The sequence below is a fragment of the Plasmodium knowlesi genome (genome assembly GCF_000006355.2).
Source record: "Plasmodium knowlesi strain H genome assembly, chromosome: 7".
NCBI classification, from domain to species: domain Eukaryota; phylum Apicomplexa; class Aconoidasida; order Haemosporida; family Plasmodiidae; genus Plasmodium; species Plasmodium knowlesi.
Window position 1 is genome coordinate 1,204,749 of NC_011908.2, and position 20,458 is coordinate 1,225,206.

At 39.3% G+C, this 20,458-nt stretch overlaps 1 protein-coding gene across 1 annotated transcript in view; it reads left to right on the top strand.

Moving 5' to 3' along the window:
* Window positions 1–17,585, top strand: part of PKNH_0727400 (SICAvar, type I) — a gene marked incomplete at both ends in the record, with an annotated part of 19,025 nt that extends 1,440 nt beyond the window's left edge. Inside the window, 10 exons of the mRNA XM_002258532.2 lie at window positions 6,774–6,868; window positions 7,087–7,725; window positions 9,575–10,207; window positions 10,360–10,974; window positions 11,245–11,880; window positions 12,620–13,336; window positions 13,549–14,244; window positions 15,009–15,737; window positions 16,119–16,754; window positions 17,172–17,585. Of these exons, the coding sequence (XP_002258568.2) occupies window positions 6,774–6,868; window positions 7,087–7,725; window positions 9,575–10,207; window positions 10,360–10,974; window positions 11,245–11,880; window positions 12,620–13,336; window positions 13,549–14,244; window positions 15,009–15,737; window positions 16,119–16,754; window positions 17,172–17,585 (5,810 nt within the window). The remainder of the gene's footprint in view (window positions 1–6,773; window positions 6,869–7,086; window positions 7,726–9,574; window positions 10,208–10,359; window positions 10,975–11,244; window positions 11,881–12,619; window positions 13,337–13,548; window positions 14,245–15,008; window positions 15,738–16,118; window positions 16,755–17,171) is intronic.
* Between the last annotated feature and the right edge of the window lie 2,873 nt (window positions 17,586–20,458).

Here is a 20,458-nt window from a genome sequence, read left to right on the forward strand (position 1 = left end):
GGAAAGGGGACAGGGAAGGAAGGAAAGGGGACAGGGAAGGAAGGAAAGGGGACAGGGAAGGAAGGAAAGGGGACAGGGAAGGAAGGAAAGGGGACAGGGAAGGAAGGAAAGGGGACAGGGAAGGAAGGAAAGGGGACAGGGAAGGAAGGAAAGGGGACAGGGAAGGAAGGAAAGGGGACAGGGAAGGAAGGAAAGGGGACAGGGAAGGAAGGAAAGGGGACAGGGAAGGAAGGAAAGGGGACAGGGAAGGAAGGAAAGGGGACAGGGAAGGAAGGAAAGGGGACAGGGAAGGAAGGAAAGGGGACAGGGAAGGAAGGAAAGGGGACAGGGAAGGAGAAGGAAGGGGAAGGGAAAGGGAAGGGAGTGAAAGAGAAGGAAGGAAAGGGAAAGATGGTTCAGACGGAAGGGAAGGAAAAGAATTAAGAAGGGAAGGAAAAGAATTAAGAAGGGAAGGAAAAGAATTAAGAAGGGAAGGAAAAGAATTAAGAAGGGAAGGAAAGGAATTAAGAAGGGAAGGAAAGGGAATAAGAAGGAAAGAAAGGAAAAGGGGAAGGAAAGAGGAAGGGGAAGGAGGGGGAAGGGGAATGAAAGAGAAGGAAGGAAAAGGAATAGAAGGAAAGGAAGGAAGGAGATGGGAGTGAAGGGGAAGGAAGGAAGGAGATGGGAGTGAAGGGGAAGGAAGGAAGGAGATGGGAGTGAAGGGGAAGGAAGGAAGGAAAAGGGAGTGAAGGGGAAATGAAGGAAGGGGAAATGAAGGAAGGGGAAAGGAAGGAAGGGGAAAGGAAGGAAGGGGAAAGGAAGGAAGGGGAAAGGAAGGAAGGGGAAAGGAAGGAAGGGGAAAGGAAGGAAGGGGAAAGGAAGGAAGGGGAAAGGAAGGAAGGGGAAAGGAAGGAAGGGGAAAGGAAGGAAGGGGAAAGGAAGGAAGGGGAAAGGAAGGAAAGGGAATGACAGAGAAGGAAGGGGAAGGAAGGAAAGGGAATGAAGTAAGGGGAAGTAAGGGGAAGGAAGGGGAAGGAAGGGGAAGGAAAAGGGGAAGGAAGGAAAAGGGGAAGGAAGGAAAAGGGGAAGGAAGGAAAAGGGGAAGGAAGGAAAAGGGGAAGGAAGGAAAGACTGCTCAGGGGGGGGAAGGAAAGAAGGTTGTTTAGGGAGGAGGGGGAATGAAAAGGTTCCTTAGGGAGGGAGGGGTAAGGAAAGAATGTTTATTGGGGGGGTAAGGAAATAGTATCTGGTGGCAAAGTGAACACTTCAAATATAGCCACGGTTATACAGAAGTTAGGGGAAGCATCTCACCAAGTACAAGGTAAGACAGAAATTATATATTCACAGATTTAAGAAAAAAAAAAAAATGAAAAAAAGAAATATAATAAAAAAAAAAGAAAAAAAAGAATATTCAGATTCCGGGTTTAGGGTTTAGGGTTTAGGGTTTAGGGTTTAGGGTTTAGGGTTCAGGATTTAGGGGTTCAGGGTTTAGGTTTAGGGTTCAGGGTTTAGGGTTCCGGGTTTAGGGTTTAGGGTTCAGGGTTTAGGAGTAGGGTTCCGGGTTTAGGAGTAGGGTTCCGGGTTTAGGAGTAGGGTTCCGGGTTTAGGAGTAGGGTTCCGGGTTTAGGAGTAGGGTTCCGGGTTCAGGACAGAGAGGTCCGGGTCTTAGGACTTAGATTCCGGGTTTAGGAGGAAGGTGTCAGGGTGTTAGGACTTAGATTCCGGGTTTAGGACAAAAGTGTCAGGGTGTTAGAACTTAGATTCCGGGTTCAGGTGGCAGGTGTCAGGGTGTTAGAACTAAAATTCCGGTTTTAGGAATGAAGGTTGTAGGGGTGTTAGAACTTAGATTACGGGTTTAGGAGGAAGGTGTTAGGGTGTAGGAACTTAGATTTCGGGTTTAGGACAAAGGTGTCAGGGTGTTAGGACTTAGATTCCGGGATTAGACAAAGGTTGTAGGGGTGTTAGAACTTAGATTACGGGTTTAGGAGGAAGGTGTTAGGGTGTAGGAACTTAGATTTCGGGTTTAGGACAAAGGTGTCAGGGTGTTAGGACTTAGATTCCGGGATTAGACGAAGGTGTCAGGGTGTAAGGACTTAGATTCCGGGTTTAGGACGAAGGTGGTAGGGGTGTCAGAAATCAGATTCTGGGTTTAGGACAAAGGTGTCAGGGTGTTAGGACTTAGATTCCGGGATTAGACAAAGGTTGTAGGGATGTACGAATTCAGATTCCGGGTCTAGGACAAAGGTGTCAGGGTATTAGAACTTAGACTCCAGGTTTAGGACAAAGGTGTCAGGGTGTTAGAACTTAGATTCCAGGTTTAGGAGGAAGGTTGTAGGGGTGTCAGAACTTAGATTCCGGGTTTAGGACAAAGGTGTCAAGGTGTTAGGACTCTGATTCCGGGTTTAGGAGGAAGGTTTTAGGGGTGTCAGAATTCAGGTTCCGGGTTTAGGGGTAAGGTTGTACGGGTGCTAGAAGTCAGATTCCGGGTTTAGGAAGAATGTGTCAGGGTGTTAGGACTTAGATTCCGGGTTGAGGACGACGGTGTCAGGGTGTTAGAACTTAGATTCCGGGTTTAGGAGGAAAGTGTCAGTGTGTTAGGACTTAGATTCCGGGTTTAGGAGGAAGGTTTTAGGGGTGTTACGACTTAGATTCCGGGTTTAGGAGAAAGGTGTCAGGGTGTTCGATGTCAGATTCCGGGTTTAGGACAATGGTGTCAGGGTGTAAGAACTTAGATTCCGGGTTTAGGAGTAAGGTGTTAAGGTGCTAGAACATAGATTCCCGGTTTAGGAAGAACGTTTTAGATGTATAGGAAGAGGGTTCCGGGTTTAGGATAAAGGGGTCAGGGTGTTAGAACTTAGATTCCGGGTTTAGGAGGAAGGTTTTAGGGGTGTTACGACTTAGATTCCGGGTTTAGGAGAAAGGTGTCAGGGTGTTTGATGTCAGATTCCGGGTTTAGGACAAAAGTGTCAGGGTGTAAGAAGTCAGATTCTGGGTTTAGGAGGAAGATTGTAGGGGTGTTAGAAGTCAGATTCCGGGTTTAGGGGGAAGGTTGTAAGGGTGTTAGAAGTCTGATTCCGGGTTTAGGAGTAGGGTTCCGGGTTTAGGAATAAAGGTTTTAGGGTGTTGGAATAAGGTTTCAGGATATAGGAGGAAAGTCTTAGGGGTATAAGAAGGAGGTTTTAGGGTATAGGAATAAGGTTCCGGGGTTAGCTTTAGCTACTTTAGGGGGGGAAGAGGAAAAACTCCTCGAAGACAGGGACTATATACAACGACGACCGGATCGTAGGAACTGGATGGCATGAACCGGATGGTATATACCGGATGGTAAAGAGCGGATGGTATGGACCGGATGGTAGTAACCGGATGGTAGTAACCGGATGGCAGGGACGCATCCCAGCATCCCTCCCGGGAGGGGTAGGTAAAACTCCTCGAAGACGAAAAACCGGATACTATACACCAACCGCATGGTAGGAACAGGATGGTATGAACCGGATGGTATGAACCGGATGGTATGAACCGGATGATATGAACTGGATGGTATGACCTGAATGGTATGAACCGGATGGTAGAAACCGGATGGTAGGAATCGGATGGTACGAACTGGATGGTATGAACCTGGATGATATGAACCGGATAGTATGAACCGGATGGTATGAACTGGATGGTGGAGACTGAATGGTGGGAACTGGATGGTGGGAACTGGATGGTATGAATAGGATGGTGGGAGGTGGATGGTGTAGACTGGATGGTATGAACTGGATGGTAGAAACCGGATGGTTGGAGCCGTATGGTGGGAACCGGATGGTGGTGACTGGATGGTAGGAACTGGATGGTGGAGACTGGATGGTGGAGACTGGATGGTGGAGAGTGGATGGTGGAGACTGGATGGTGGAGACCGGATGGTATGAACCGGATGGTGGGAAACCGGATGGTATGAACCGGATGGTAGAAACCGGATGGTATGAACGGGATGGCAGGGACGCATCCCAGCATCCCTCCCGGGAGGGGAGTGGAAAAACTCCTCGAAGACAAAGACCTGATACTATACACCAACCGCATGGTAGGAACTAGATGATGGGAACTGGATGGTGGAGATTGGATGGTGGAGACTGGATGGTGGGAACTGGATGTATGGGAAGTGCATGGTGGGAACCGGATGGTAGTAACCGGATGGTAGGAGCCGGATGGTAGAAACCGGGTGGTAGTAACCGGATGGTAGTAGCCGGATGGTAGTAACCGGATGGTAGTAATCGGATGGTGGGTACAGGATGGTGGGTACAGGATGGTGGGTACAGGATGGTGGGTACAGGATGGTGGGTACAGGATGGTGGGTACAGGATGGTGGGTGCAGGATGGTGGAAACTGGATGGTGGAAACTGGATGGTAGTAATAGGATGGTAGAAACCGGATAGTATGAACCGGATTGTACGACCCGGATGGTGGGAACTGTTTGGTGGTAACTGCATGGTGGTAACTGGATGGTAAGAACCGGATGGTAGGAGACTGGATGGTAGTTACCGGATGGTAGTAACTGGATGGTAGTAACTGGATGGTGGAGACTGGATGGTGGAGACTGGATGGTATGAACCGGATGGTATGAACTGGATGCTGTGAATTGGATGATAGGAACCGGATGGTATGAACCAGATGGTATGAACCGGATGGTATTAACCGGATGGTGGGAAGTGGATGGTAAAGACCGGATGGTGGGAAGTGGATGGTAAAGACCGGATGGTGGGAAGTGGATGGTAAAGACCGGATGGTGGGAAGTGGATGGTAAAGACCGGATGGTGGGAAGTGGATGGTAAAGACCGGATGGTGGAGACTGGATGGTAGTAACCGGATGGTAGGTAGCGGATGGTATGAACTGGATGGTATGAAGCGGATGGTGGGAACAGGATGGTGGGAACTGGATGGTAGGAACTGGATGGTATGAACCGGATGGTATGAACCGGATACTACACACTAACCTGATGGTATGAACCTGATGGTATGAACCTGATGGTATGAACCTGATGGTATGAACCTGATGGTATGAACCTGATGGTATGAACCTGATGGTATGAACCTGATGGTATGAACCTGATAGTATGAACCTGATGGTATGAACCGGATGGTATCACCTGGATGGTATGGACCCGATGGTAGGAAACGGATGGTAGGAAACGGATGGTATGAACCGGATGGTAATAACCGGATAGTAGGAACTGTGTGGTTGAGACTGGATGGTATGAACCGGATGGTACGAACCGGATGGTACGAACCGGATGGTGGGAACTGGATGGTGGAGACTGGATGGTGGGGACTGGATGGTGGAGACTGGATGGTATGAACCGGATGGTATGAACCGGACTGTATGAACCGGATGGTATAAACCGGATGATAGGTACCGGATGGTATGAACCAGATGGTATGAACCGGATGGTATGTATCGGATGGTATGAACCGGAGGGTATGAACCGGATGGTATGAACCGGATGGTATGAACCGAATGGTATGAACCGGACGGTATAGACCGGATGGTGGAGACTGGATGGTGGAGACTGGATGGTGGAGACTGGATGGTGGAGACTGGATGGTGGAGACTGGATGGTGGAGACTGGATGGTGGAGACTGGATGGTGGAGACTGGACGGTGGAGACTGGATGGTGGAGACTGGATGGTGGGAACTGGATTGTGGGGACAGGATGGTAGCAACCGGATGGGATGAACTGGATGGTATGAACTGGATGGTAGGAACAGGATGGTGGGAACTGGATGGTCGAGACCGGTTGGTAGTAACCGGATGGTATGAACGGAATGGTAGGAACCGGATGGTAGTATCCGGATGGTGGGAACCTGATGGTAGTAACCGGATCGTAGAAACCGGATGGTAGTAACCGGATGGTATGAACCGGATGGCAGGGACGCATCCCAGCATCCCTCCCGGGAGGGGTAGGAAAAAACTCCTCGCAGACAGGGACTGGATACTAGGCACTAATTGGATGGTATGAATCGGATGGTAGGAACCCTATGGTATTAACCGGATGGTGGGAATTGGATGGTATGAACCCGATGGTATAAACCGGATTATAGGAACCGGATGGTGGAGGCTGGATGGTGGGAACTTGTTGGTGGAGACCGGATGGTATGAACCGGATGGTAGGAACGGGATGGTATGAACCGGATGGTATGAACCGGATGGTATGAACCGGATGGAATGAAGCGGATGGTATGAACCGGATGGTACGAACCGGATGGTATTAACCTGGATGGTATGAACCAGATGGTATGAACCGGATGGCGTAGTAACCGGATGGTATGAACCGGATGGTGGGAACAAGTTGGTTGGAACAGGATGGTAGAAAGCGGATGGTAGAAATCGGATGGTAGGAACCGAATGGTAGAAACCGGATGGTAGAAACCGGATGGTAGAAACCGGATGGCATATAAAACCGCAAATTTAGAACAAACTAGACGGAAAAAAATGGAAAAAATTTTTCATCGATTGTGAATGACATACATTTACTCAATCTACATAAGTACATACAACATACAACATACAACATACAACAACCAACATACTAACACAACCAACATACAACATACAACATACAACATACAACATTCAACATACAACATACAATATACAACATACATACATACAACATACAACATACAACATACAACATACAACATACAACATACAACATACAACATACAACATAAATGCACACAACATATATATACATACACATGGCACTTTATATGTCGTACTAACTTTTCTTCCTCCCTTTCTTTTTTTCTTTCCGCAGCTGAAGTATGCATGAAGAACAGCACGAAATTTTGCGATCGACTAAAATGTGCAAAACAATATTGGAAATTGAAGAACAAGGATCAGGGCAATACCGTAAGGGGGAGAAAAAAGGGTGTACATATATATATACTTATATGTACATATATGTATATGTATATATATGTAGACATGCATATATGTATATGTGTATATGTATGTAGACATGCATATATGTATATGTATACATGTATATGTATATATGTATATATATCTATATATATGTATATATATATATATGTATATGTGTGTATATGCCTTCCGTTTGTATGTAGGATAAATTCTGGGATGAATACGTCAATGGCAAATTGGACAATCTCTTTAATGGGGTGAATAATACTGGTAGTAGTAGCACCGCAGCTGCCAATTGCGAAAAGAGTGGCGTAGATACTGCAAATAAGGAAGCTTGCAAACTCATTACTACTAAATTAGAACAAATTTATCAAAATTCAAATGGGAGTGTTGGCGACAAATTGTCTGAACAAATTATAAAATGTCTTTTATTGAAAGAATATGCTAAAAAATTAAAAGAAAAAGCAAAAGAGAACGGGTTTTGTAGCATAGACAATGGTTTACAGAAAGCTTTCGATCAAAGTAAAGAAATTATGCAGAACGGAGGAACTTCATGCCAAACTGCTAATGGCACTAATTCATGTTTTGAATGTAATTGGAACGATAAAGAGGACTATGAAGATTGCCCCATTGGCAATGGCCAAAATGGGAAAGTAAAGGAAGAAGTGGTTAAATTGTTCAACGGCAACAACGACCAAACCAAGGACGACGGAATACAGAAAACCTTGGCTAAGTTCAATGAAGGAAATTCCTTATGTGAATGGGTAAATTGTGCCGCAAAGCGGTCGGAAGAGAACAACAGCAAGAACAAGGTACAGGGGACTGGACAAGTAAGTGGACAGGTAAGTGGGCACACACACCACCCGGTTCGGTGCTAAGGAATGACAGTTACACATATACACATATAGACATACATGTATACATCTACATATGTACGTGCATGTATATACATATGCACTTACATATATACATATATGTCTATATACATAGATGTATACACACATATATATGTATATACATATATATACTTATATATATATGTGTATGTACGTATGTATGTATATACATCTACATATATATAAGTGCATTTGTACATATACATATACATAGATGTACAGACATATACATATGTACGTATGTACATATGTATGTAGACATATATGTACACACATATGTGTATACATATATATACTTACATATATATATTGATGTAAAAATGTACATATATACGTATACATATACATGTATACAGAAATGTACGTATATACATATATGTATATACATACATATACTTACATATACATAGATATACAGATGTATACATATACGTATATGTATACGTATATATATATATATATATATATATATATATATATATATATATATATATATATATATATATATATATATATATATATATATATATATATATATATATATATATATATATATATATATATATATATATATATATATATATATATATATATATATATATATATATATATATATATATATATATATATATATATATATATATATATATATATATATATATATATATATATATATATGTACATATGTACGTATATAATTACATATACATAGATGTACGTATGTACATATGTATGCAGACATATATATACATATACATATATGTACAGATGTACACATACATGCATATGCATGTACGTACATACATATGCAGACGCATATGTACATATACATATACAAGGATGTACAGACATATACATATGTACGAATGTACATATACATATACTATATACATATACATATGTGCATACATATGCAGACACATACATGTATATATACATACATATGTATATATATATACATATACAAGGATGTACTTACGTATGTACGCATATACATATACACACATAAATACATACATATACATCTATGTGTATATATGTGCATATACGTACATATGTATGTATATATACATACATATGCATACATATGTAAACGCATACATATATACATACATATGCGCATGCATATGGAGACCAATATATGTATATACATGTATATACATATATACATATATGTATATATATATACATATACATGGATGTACAGATGTACAGATGTACACATATGTACATATGTACATATGCATATGTACATGTGCATGTACATATATATATATGCAGACATATGTGAACTCATATACGTACATACATATGTATGTATGTATGTACATATACATGTATATATATACATATATACATACATATGTATGCATACATATGCAGACACATATGTGTATATACATATATACATATGTATATACATATACATAGATGTACAGATATATACATATGTACGTATGTACGTACGTACATATGTATGTAGACATATATGTATACACATATATGCATACATATGCAGACGCATATACGTATACACATATATACAAATACATGTATACATATACATGCACAAATGTACAGATATACATATATATACATATGTATGCATATGTATATGCATATACACAGATGTATAGATGTATACAGATGTATGTACGAATGTACATATACATGTATACATGTATATGTATACGTATGTATGTATGTATACATATGTATGTATATACATATGTATATATGCATATGCATTTATGCATATGCATATATATATATATATATATTACTTTACATACAGAATGACTTTTGGGAGACGAAGGTAAAGGAATTGTGGGGAGAATTATCTGAAGCAATGAGGGGTAGTAATGGAGAAGGAAAAGGAAATGGATGTGAAACATTGGAAAATCCATCTGACAAGACGGCATGCAATTATTTGCATGCCGGCTTAGAACAACTGTACAAGAATGATCAGACGACGGCGACGTCGCCGTCGGCGTCGTCAGACGCCGACGTCTTAAAGAACAACCCATCGTTTAGACATGCGATGGGTTGTTTTTTACTTCACGCCTATGCAAAATATATGCAAAGGGAGTCAGTTTGTGTTATTGAAAAGGGGATACAGAAAGCATTTGATTCGTGGAAGAATTTGGAGAGTAAGGCACCTTCTTGCAATGGCAGTGGCAAGGGACAATGTGTCCCTTGTCAATGGAAAGAGAGCGACTATGATAGTTGCTCAATTAACACAACTGGCCAGTCCACTGGCCAAGGTTCGAAGATAGGGGAGAAGTTAAAGGACATCGTCAATAAGGACAAGGACAAAAAAATAAAAGAAATGCTAACTAACATAAATAAAATAGAAAAATTATGTGATGGTTTAAAATGTATAGCATCCCACTTAAATTCCTCTAGCTCAAAACATAGTACAACTGCGGTGAGTATAATTGGGGGGGGAAGGTGTATAGGTGTATACACATATATATATGTATATGTATATATGCATATGCACATATATATATATATATATATATATATATATATATATATATAATATATATATATATAAATATTATACCACTTATGTAGGAAAAATTTTGGGAGAAGGAAGATGGAGCTGTGGCAAAGCTGTGGACAGAACTGTCCACAGCAATGACGAAGACAAATGGCAAGGACAACGCAAATGGACAATGTAATGCATTGGAAAATCCGTCTGACCAGAGAACATGCAATTATTTGCATGCCGGTTTCAAACAACTGTACCAACCGGATAATTCGCCAGGAACGGTTAACAATGGCACCATCTTATCTAAGGACAACCCATCGTTAAGACAAACCATGGGTTGTATATTACTTCATTCTTATGCACAACATATGAAAGGAAAGGCAATTTGTGATATTGAAAAAGGGATAACACAGGCATTTCAGAATAATAATGCTAATTGCAATGGTGGTAATGGACAATGTGTCCCTTGCCAATGGGAAGATAAAGCCCAATTGGAAAAATGCAACGTGCGGACTAGCACAAACGACACGGGCACTGCAGGGGACAAAGTGGAAGATATCTTCCAGGAGGACAAGGACAAAAACATTAAGACAATGCTAACTGAAATAAATAAAATGGAGACTCTATGCAACCGTCTCCAATGTATAGCATCCCACTTAAATTCCACAAACACACAACATAGCGGAAAACAAAATGCGGTAAGTAGAGTACATCTGCTGTAAGTAGAATGGGGGTAAAAGAACTCTACATATGTACATACATATACATATGTATCTGTACAATTATACATGTATACGTATATACATATATATACACAGATGTGTATACATATATATACTTACATGTGTACGTACGTATGTATACATACATATATGTATGTATGCATGTATGTATGTATGTATATGCATATGCATAAATGCATATGCATATATATATACATATCTATATATATTATTCCACTTGTACAGAAAGAATTTTGGAAGGAGGAGACTGGCGAGGTCCGTAAGTTGTGGCAAGAATTGGCAGACGCCATGAAGAAAACAAATGGCAAAACGGATCAGAATGAATGTGATCAAATGGATGATGGCACTGGCACTGGTGGCAGACTTGCCACTGACCCTGAGAGGAAGGCATGCCAATATCTTACATTAGGTTTTAACAAACTGAAAACTATTTCTCTCAATGGGAGAAATGGAATTCTGCATAAGGACCCATTGTTTGTCCAAACGATGGGTTGTTTACTCCTTAAGGAATATGCAAAACAAATGGGAAAGAAATCGACTTGTCTTATCGAATCAGGAATAAAAAAAGCTTTTGGTTCATGGAATCCAAGTAATAAAACTGACTGTAAGGACAGTAGTCCGTGCATTGAATGTAAATTTGAAGACAATATTGAAAACTGCCAAATTACCACAAATGGCTCCACCAAAGAGACTGCAGATGAGAAGTTAAAAGCTGTAAAATCCCAAATTACTGACACCTTAACTCCCACAATGGGCGATATGAACAAAACCGAATCTTTATGTAATCAACTCCAATGTGCCGCAGGGAAGTGGTTCCATGAGCACAGTAAGGATAACGGTGGTTCTAATAAGAAAACTTGGGTAAGTATTACTACAGACAACACAACACTGAGTGGTTTTGAAAAAAAAAAAAAAAAAAAAAAAAATTTCAGATTCCGGGTTCCGGAATAAGGTTGTAGGAGTGTTGGAAGTCCGTTTCCAGGTTTAGGAGGAAGGTGTCAGGGTGTTAGAACTTAGATTCCGGATTTAGGAGGATGGTTTCAGGGGTGTTAGAACTTAGATTCCGTGTTTAGGAGGGAGGTCTCAGGGTGTTAGAACTTAGATTCCAGGTTTAGGAATAAGGTTGTAGGAGTGTTAGGACTTGGATTCCGGGTTTAGGACGGAGGTGTCAGGGTGTAAGAACTTAGATTCCGGGTTCAGGAGGAAGGTGTCAGGGTGTTAGGACTGATATTCCGGGTTTAGGACAATGGTGTCAGGGTGTAAGAACATAGATTCCGGGTTTAGGTGGAAGGTGTCAGGGTGTTAGAAATCATATTCCGGGTTTAGGAAGAAGGGTGTCAGTGTGTTAGAACTTAGATTCCGGGTTTAGGAGGAAGGTTGTAGGGTATAGGAGTAAGTGTTTAGGGGTATAGGAGTGAGGTTTTAGGGTTCAGGAATAAGGTTTTAGGGGTTAGCTTTAGCTGCTTTAGGGGGGGGAGAGGAAAAACTCCTCGCAGACAGGGACTTCATACTACACCAACCGGATACTACACCCACCGGATACTACAGAACCTACTAACTACATATATATAACCTTTTCTTTCTTTTTTTTCTTCTGCAGTGTGAATTTTGGGAGAAGGAAGGCGTCAAACCCAAACTGCAGGATTTATTCGAGAAGATCAAGTCCGGAGGACAGGACACTAATGATGTATGCAATAAATTTGGTGATGAAAATCCTGATAGTGTTGAAAGAAAAGCATGTAATCATATCACAGCAGGGTTACAACACATTAAGGATATTCCACCAAGTGGTAGTGGTAATGGTGTTGTCCAGTCTAAAGACCAAGACAACCAACTGCTCCAACGAGCAGTTGGTTGTATTGCTCTTAACATGTATGCTGATCAAATAATTGCAAAATCGAAAGATTCATGTCCCATTGATGAATCTAAAATACAAGATATGTTCACTAAATGGAATGAAAAATATAATAATAATTCTTCGTCTTCGCCTTCATGTAATGATGTTAATAATAAAGATTGTTTTGTTTGTAAGAGGGTACAGAAATCAGAACTTAATAATTGCCAACTAAGTGTTGACACCAATTTAGTGGAAACAAATCAAAGTACAACTTGCAAAACTGATGCAAATGAGGCAGTTAAAGTCCAAACTCAAATGAACAAATTCCTCAACATCGAAGACAACCAATCCCAATCCATCGCCCAAGTGAAGGATACCTTAACTTCTATCACTGACATTACAAAATCTCCTTTCTGTACTCAACTCCAATGCGCAGCAAAAAAATACGCAAAAAGCAAAAACGGAAAAATATCACCCTGGGTAAGGATGGACAACAACGTATACATATAAACATACACACATATATACATAAATGTATATGTATATATGTACACATAGGTACATATATACGTATGTATACATATGTATGTATATAAATATGTATATATGCATATATATATATATATATATATATATATATATATATATATATATATATATATATATATATATATATTACTCCACTTATACAGGAAGGATTTTGGGAGGAGACTGGTGAAGTAGGACAACTGTGGACAGAACTGTCCACCACAATGACAGAGAAAGGCACGACGAATCAGAATGGATGTGATCAAATGTATGATAATGGCACTGGCACTACCACTAGAGAAGCAACTAACCCTGAAAAGAAGGCATGCAATTATTTGCATGTCGGCTTAAACCAACTGTACAATCCGCCGGCGACGGCGGCGTTGACGCCGTCGTTGCTGTCGTCGTCAGGAACCATCAGCCTGAAGGACAACCCACTGTTGAGACGAACGTTGGGTTGTTTACTTCTTAAGGAATATGCAAAGAAAATGAAAGAAAAATCTACTTGTGTTATCGATTCTGGCATAGAGAAGGCATTTAAGGAATGGAATGGAAATATTACTAATGGTACTTGCACTGACAAGGAACCTTGTGTCCCTTGCCAATGGAAGGATGACAGCATTGACACTTGCAAAATTAACACAACTGGCACAGGTGGCACCACAACTCCAACGCCAGTACGGGAGAAGTTAACACAAGTTCAGCCCCAAATTACTAACAGCGCAACTAACACCCTACCGAAAATAAATGAAATGTCCACTCTATGCGAATACATTAAATGCGCCGGACCCAAATGGTTCAAAAACAGGGCAACACCGAACGGTAATAGTGGTGGTACTCCTACTCCCACGAAGAATTGGGTAAGTATTACTAAAAACAACGCAACATTTAGTGGGAATGGAATGAATATTTAAAAAAAAAAAAAAATCATATTCCGGGTTTAGGAATAAGGTTGTAGGGGTGTAAGAACTTAGATTCCGGGTTTAGGGGGAAGGTTTCAGGGTGTTAGGATTTAGATTCCGGGTTCAGGATTAAGATTTCGCGGTGTTAGAATAAGGTTTTAGGGGTGTTGGAATAAAGTTTTAGCGGTATTAGAATAAACTTTGAGGGTATAGGAATAAGGTTTCAGGGTTTAGGAATAAGGTTGTAGGGGTGTAAGAACTTAGATTCCGGGTTTAGGGGGAAGGTTTCAGGGTGTTAGGATTTAGATTCCGGGTTCAGGATTAAGATTTCGCGGTGTTAGAATAAGGTTTTAGGGGTGTTGGAATAAAGTTTTAGCGGTATTAGAATAAACTTTGAGGGTATAGGAATAAGGTTTCAGGGTTTAGGAATAAGGTTCCGGGTTTAGTTTTAGCTACTTTAGGGGGGGGAAGGGAAAAACTCCTCGTAGACAGGAACCGGATGGCAGACATGGACCGGATACTACAACCACCGGATACTACACCAACCGGATACTGCACCAACCGGATACTACACCGACCGGATACTATACACCAACTGGATACTACACCAACCGGATACTACACCAACCGGATACTACAATCTAACTGGATACTACACCAACCGGATACTACACAACCTACTAACTACATATATATAACCTTTTCTTTTCTTTTTTCTACAGTGTGACTTCTGGGAAAGGGAAGGTGTCAGACCGGAACTGCAGAAGATGTTCAAAGAAATCGAGAAGAATGGAACGAACAATGCAAATAACAAGAATGCTCCATGCAATGAGTTTGGTGATGGTAATGAAAATAGTGTTGAAAGAAAAGCATGTAATCATATCACGACGGGACTAAAATACATTAACGATATTCAACCAAATGGTGGTAGTGGTAGTACTGCCAACCCATCTATTGGTCAAGACAACCAACTGTTCTTTCGAACAGTTGGTTGTCTTGCTCTTAACATGTACGCTGATAAAATAAGAGACGCAACGCAGAATAGTTGTCCCATTGATGAGACCACAATAAATAAAATGTTTGATAAATGGAATGAAAAATATAATAATAATTCTTCGTCTTCGTCTCCATGTAATGGTAGTAATAATGTTTGTTTTAAATGCACAAGACAACCAAATTTTAATAGTTGCGAACTAAGTGTTGACAGCTCTTTGGTGGATAAAACAACAAATGGAAATTGCACTTCTAGCGAAGAACATAAAAAAGTCCAAACTCAAATGAAAAAACTCCTCGAAGACAAATCCCAATCCAACTCCATTAACAACACCATGCAAAAAACATTCTCCGAAATCACTAAAATGGACCACAATTTCTGTACTCAAGTCCAATGCGCAGCAAAGAAATGGAAATCAATAAACGACAAAAATGGACAAAGCAGCGGAGTGACGTGGGTAAGTGGGAAACAACTACATATATATATATATACATATGTGCATATATGTATATATGTATATATATATGTACTTATATGTATATGTATATGTATATGTATATGTATATGTATATGTATATGTATATGTATATGTATATGTATATGTATATATGTATATGTATATGTATATATGTATATGTATATATGTATATATGTATATATATATGTACTTATATGTATATGTATATATATATGTATATATGTATATGTATATATGTATATATGTATATATGTATATATATATATGTATATGTATATATGTATATATGTATATGTATACATATGTGTATACATATACATATATATTTTTCTCTTCTTTAACTTCTTCTTTAATGATCAGAAAAACATCGAAGAAGACGCCACGAAGGAATTGACGAAACTTCTAGAACATATGATGCAACCTTCGGAGCAGAAGGACGTTGACAAATACTGCAAAGACAACGAAGATAAATGGAATAAAATTGGCCATAAGCAAGGCAGAACAAATAAAGCAGCTTGTTTACTTTTTGCTGCAGGATTAAAGCACATTTATACCCACGGTAATGGCCGTGTTAACGGCCCATCGTTTGGACAAACGATGGGTTGTTTATTTCTTAAAGAATATGCAAAACAATTAATAGATTTGGCAGATAAAGAAAAAAAGTATAAAGTACATCCTGATTGTAGCGTAGATAAGGGCATAAACTACGCTTTTAGCAAAAGTAATGCCATTATGGAATCAACACCTCCATGCAACAAGAATGGTAATTCTTGTTTTGAATGCAAACTGAACGATTATGATGATTGCAAAATTGGCACTGACAATGTAAAGACCAAAGTGGAATCAATCTTCCAAGACGAACCGAACAAAAACCATATGGAAAAAACATTAGAGAATACAGTCTGTCCCATCCTTCTTACGGATATCCTTACCCCTTTTCTTCCTTTGGCTCCTGTCTCCATTGGCCTTTCTGCTATGGCTTATTACCTTTGGAAGGTAAGATTTAAAAATTAATAAAAAAAAAAAAAAAAAAAAAAATTTTAATGGACACATTTAATGGTTAAAAGGAAAAAAAATTTTTTTAATGGTTAAAAAAAAAAAACAATTTTTTTTAATGGTTAAAAGGAAAAAAAAATTTTTTTTTAATGGTTAAAAGAAAAGAAAAAATTTTTTTTAATGATTAAAAGGAAAAAAAATTTTAATGGACAAAATTAATTGTTAAAAGGAAAAAAAAAATTTTAATGATTAAAAGGAAAAAAAATTTTAATGGACAAAATTAATTGTTAAAAGGAAAAAAAAATTTTAATGGTTAAAAAGAAAAAAAAAAATTTTAATGTGTAAAAAGAACATTTCACAATCTTCTTAACAAAAATATCCTCTCATTTTTTTTTTTTTTTCTTTTTTTTTCTGTAGTATTTTGGTCCTCTTGGTAAAGGAGGACCACGTTTCAGAAGATCTCCTGCTGATATTCCTGGTCCATCGGTACAAGAACAAGTCCTTGATCATGTGCAACAAGATAGTTCACATGAATATCGATTAGTGAAGGAACGAAAACCTCGTTCTGCTCCAACAAGAACAAAACGTTCTGGTCGCGCAAATCGTCGCACGATTATTGAAATTCATTTTGAAGTGTTGGATGAATGTCAAAAAGGGGACACACAATTGAACCAGAAGGATTTTCTGGAACTTTTGGTTCGAGAATTCATGGGATCGGAATTTATGGAAGAAGAACAGGTTCCTAAGGAAGAGGTTCTTATGGAAGGGGTTCCAATGGAACTTGTTCCTATTGAAGACGTTCCAAGCTTAGGTTCCGGGCTTATGGTTTAGGGTTCACAGTTTAGGGTTTAAGGTTTAGGGTTCACAGTTTAGGGTTTAAGGTTTAGGGTTCACAGTTTTAGGTTTAGAGTTCACAGTTTTAGGTTTAGAATTCACAGTTTAGGGTTCACAGTTTAGGGTTCACAGTTTAGTGTTCACGGTTTAGGGTTGACGGTTTAGGGTTGACGGTTTAGGGTTGACGGTTTAGTTTTTATGGTTTTAGCGTTTAGGTTTCAGGGTTCACAGTTTAGGGTTTATTGTTTATGATGAAGGATATTGTTTTCACACCTTTTGTCCTTTTTTTTTTTTCCTTTTTTTCCTTTTTATATTTTCTTGAAAAGAAAAAAAAAGAAAAAGAAGAAGATTTTTTTTTCCACATTTATTTCTTATTTTGTTTGTAACTTTTTTTTTTTTTTTTTTTTTGGTGAAAGGACACCCTTTTGTTTATAGAAAAAAAAAAAAAAAAAAAGCATTCTTCTTTTTTTTTAAGAACATTCTACTTTTTTATTTAAGAACACAAATTATTTATTTTTTTTTTTTTTCCTTTTTATTTGTTCTTGAAAAAAAAAAAAAAGAAGAAGAAAAAGAAAATTCTTTCTTCCATATTTATTTCTTATTTTGTTTGCAACTTTTTTTTTTTTTTTTTCTTTTTTTTTTTGGTGAAAGGACACTTTTTCTTTATAGAAAAAAAAAAAAAAAATATATTCTTTTTTTTTTAAGAACACACATTTTTTTTTTTTTTTTCCACTTGCGAAAAATATTTTTTCTTCTTTCTTTTTTTTTTTTTTTTTTTTTTTGCGGAAAGCAGGAAGATAAGCGCGCGAATAAATGATGTCTGCTGACAGCGCACACCAAAAGAAAAAAAAAAAAAAAAAAAAAAAGGATGGTGGATTATGTGAAATTCGAATATTACCGTTGCAAAAGGTCGCAAAATATAAAGGAAAAGCACACACTTATCCGACAAAAGGAAAAATTGTGTGTACATGGCTGTTGGCACAAACAACTTTATCGAAGTACACATACACTTTACACAAAAAATTTATACAGAATAACGGGAATATGCGAAAATGGTTGGATTCAGCGCCCCGTGTTAAAAGTGAAGTTAGTTCCAGGTTAAGGATAAATGTAGGTTCCGGGTTAAAAGTAAAGTTGGTTACAGGTTAAAAGTATTGTTGGTTCCGGGTTAAGAGTAAAGTAGGTTCCGGGTTAAGAGTAAAGTAGGTTCCGGGTTAAGAGTAAAGTAGGTTCCGGGTTAAGAGTAAAGTAGGTTCCGGGTTAAGAGTAAAGTAGGTTCCGGGTTAAAGGTAATGTAGGTTCCGGGTTAACGGTAAAGGTGGGTTCCGGGTTAAGGGTAAAGGTGGGTTCCGGGTTAAGGGTAAAGGTGGGTTCCGGGTTAAGGGTAAAGGTGGGTTCCGGGTTAAGGGTAAAGGTGGGTTCCGGGTTAAGGGTAAAAGTGGGTTCCGGGTTAAGGGTAAAGGTGGGTTCCGGGTTAAGGGTAAAGTTGGTTCCGGGTTAAAGGTAAAGTTGGTTCCGGGTTAAAGGTAAAGTTGGTTACGGGTTAAAAATAAGGTAAGTTCCGAATTAAATATAAGGTACGTTCCGGGTTAAAGGTAAAGTTGGTTCCGGGTTAAGGATAAAAGTGGGTTCCGGGTTAAGGATAAAAGTGGGTTGATGGTTTAGGATAAAAGTGGGTTCCGGGTTTGGCATAAGGTGGGTTCCGGGTTAAGGGTAAAAGTTGGTTCGGGGTTAAAGATAAGGTGGGTTCAGGGTTAAAAGTAATGTTGGTTCCGGGTTAAAAGTAATGTTGGTTCCTGGTTAAGAGTAAAATTGGTTCTAGGTTAAGGGTTAAGGTGGGTTCCGGGTTAAGGATAAAAGTGGGTTCCGGGTTAAAAGTAATGTTGGTTCCTGGTTAAGAGTAAAATTGGTTCTAGGTTAAGGGTTAAGGTAGGTTCCGGGTTAAAAATAAGGTCGGTTCCCGGTTAAAAATAACGTAGGTTCCGGGTAAAAAATAAAAGTGGGTTCCGGGTTGAAGGTAAGGTTGGTTCCGGGTTAAAAATATAGTAGGTTCCGGGTTAAATGTAAAGTGGGTTCCGGGTTAAGGATAAAAGTTGGTTACGGGTTAAGGGTAAAAGTTGGTTCCGGGTTAAGGATACAAGTGGGTTCCGGGTTAAGGATAAAAGTGGGTTCCGGGTTATGGATAAAAGTGGGTTCCGGGTTATGGATAAAAGTGGGTTCCGGGTTATGGATAAAAGTGGGTTCCGGTTTATGGATAAAAGTGGGTTCCGGGTTAAAAGTATGGTTGGTTCCGGGTTAAAAGAAAAGTGGGTTCCGGGTTAAATGTGAAGTTGGTTCCGGGTAAAAGGTAAAGTAGGTTCCGGGTTAAAAGTAAAGTAGGTTCCGGGTTAAAGGTAAAGTAGGTTCCGGGTTAAAGGTAAAGTTGGTTCCGGGTTAAAAATAAGGTAGGTTCCGGGTTAAAAGTAAAGTTGGTTCCTGGTTAGAATTAAGGTAGGTTACGGGTTAAAGATAAGGTAGGTTCCGCGTTAAAGATAATAATGGGTTCCGGGTTAAGGATAAAAATGGGTTCTGGGTTAAGGATAAAAGTGGGTTCCGGGTTAAGGATAAAAGTGGGTTCCGGGTTAAGGATAAAAGTGGGTTGCGAGTTAAGGTTTAAGGTGAGTTCCGGGTTTAGTTTGAAGGTGAGTTCCGGGTTTAGTTTGAAGGTGAGTTCCGGGTTTAGGGTTCAGGGTTTAAATTTTAGGGTTAACGGTTTAGGGTTCAGGGTTTAGGGTTTACGGTTCAATGTTCAGGGTTTAGGCATTTAACCTTTGCATTTCCGACTTTGGTCTATATATTGTAAATAGCTCATTCATAGGAAAATGATAATA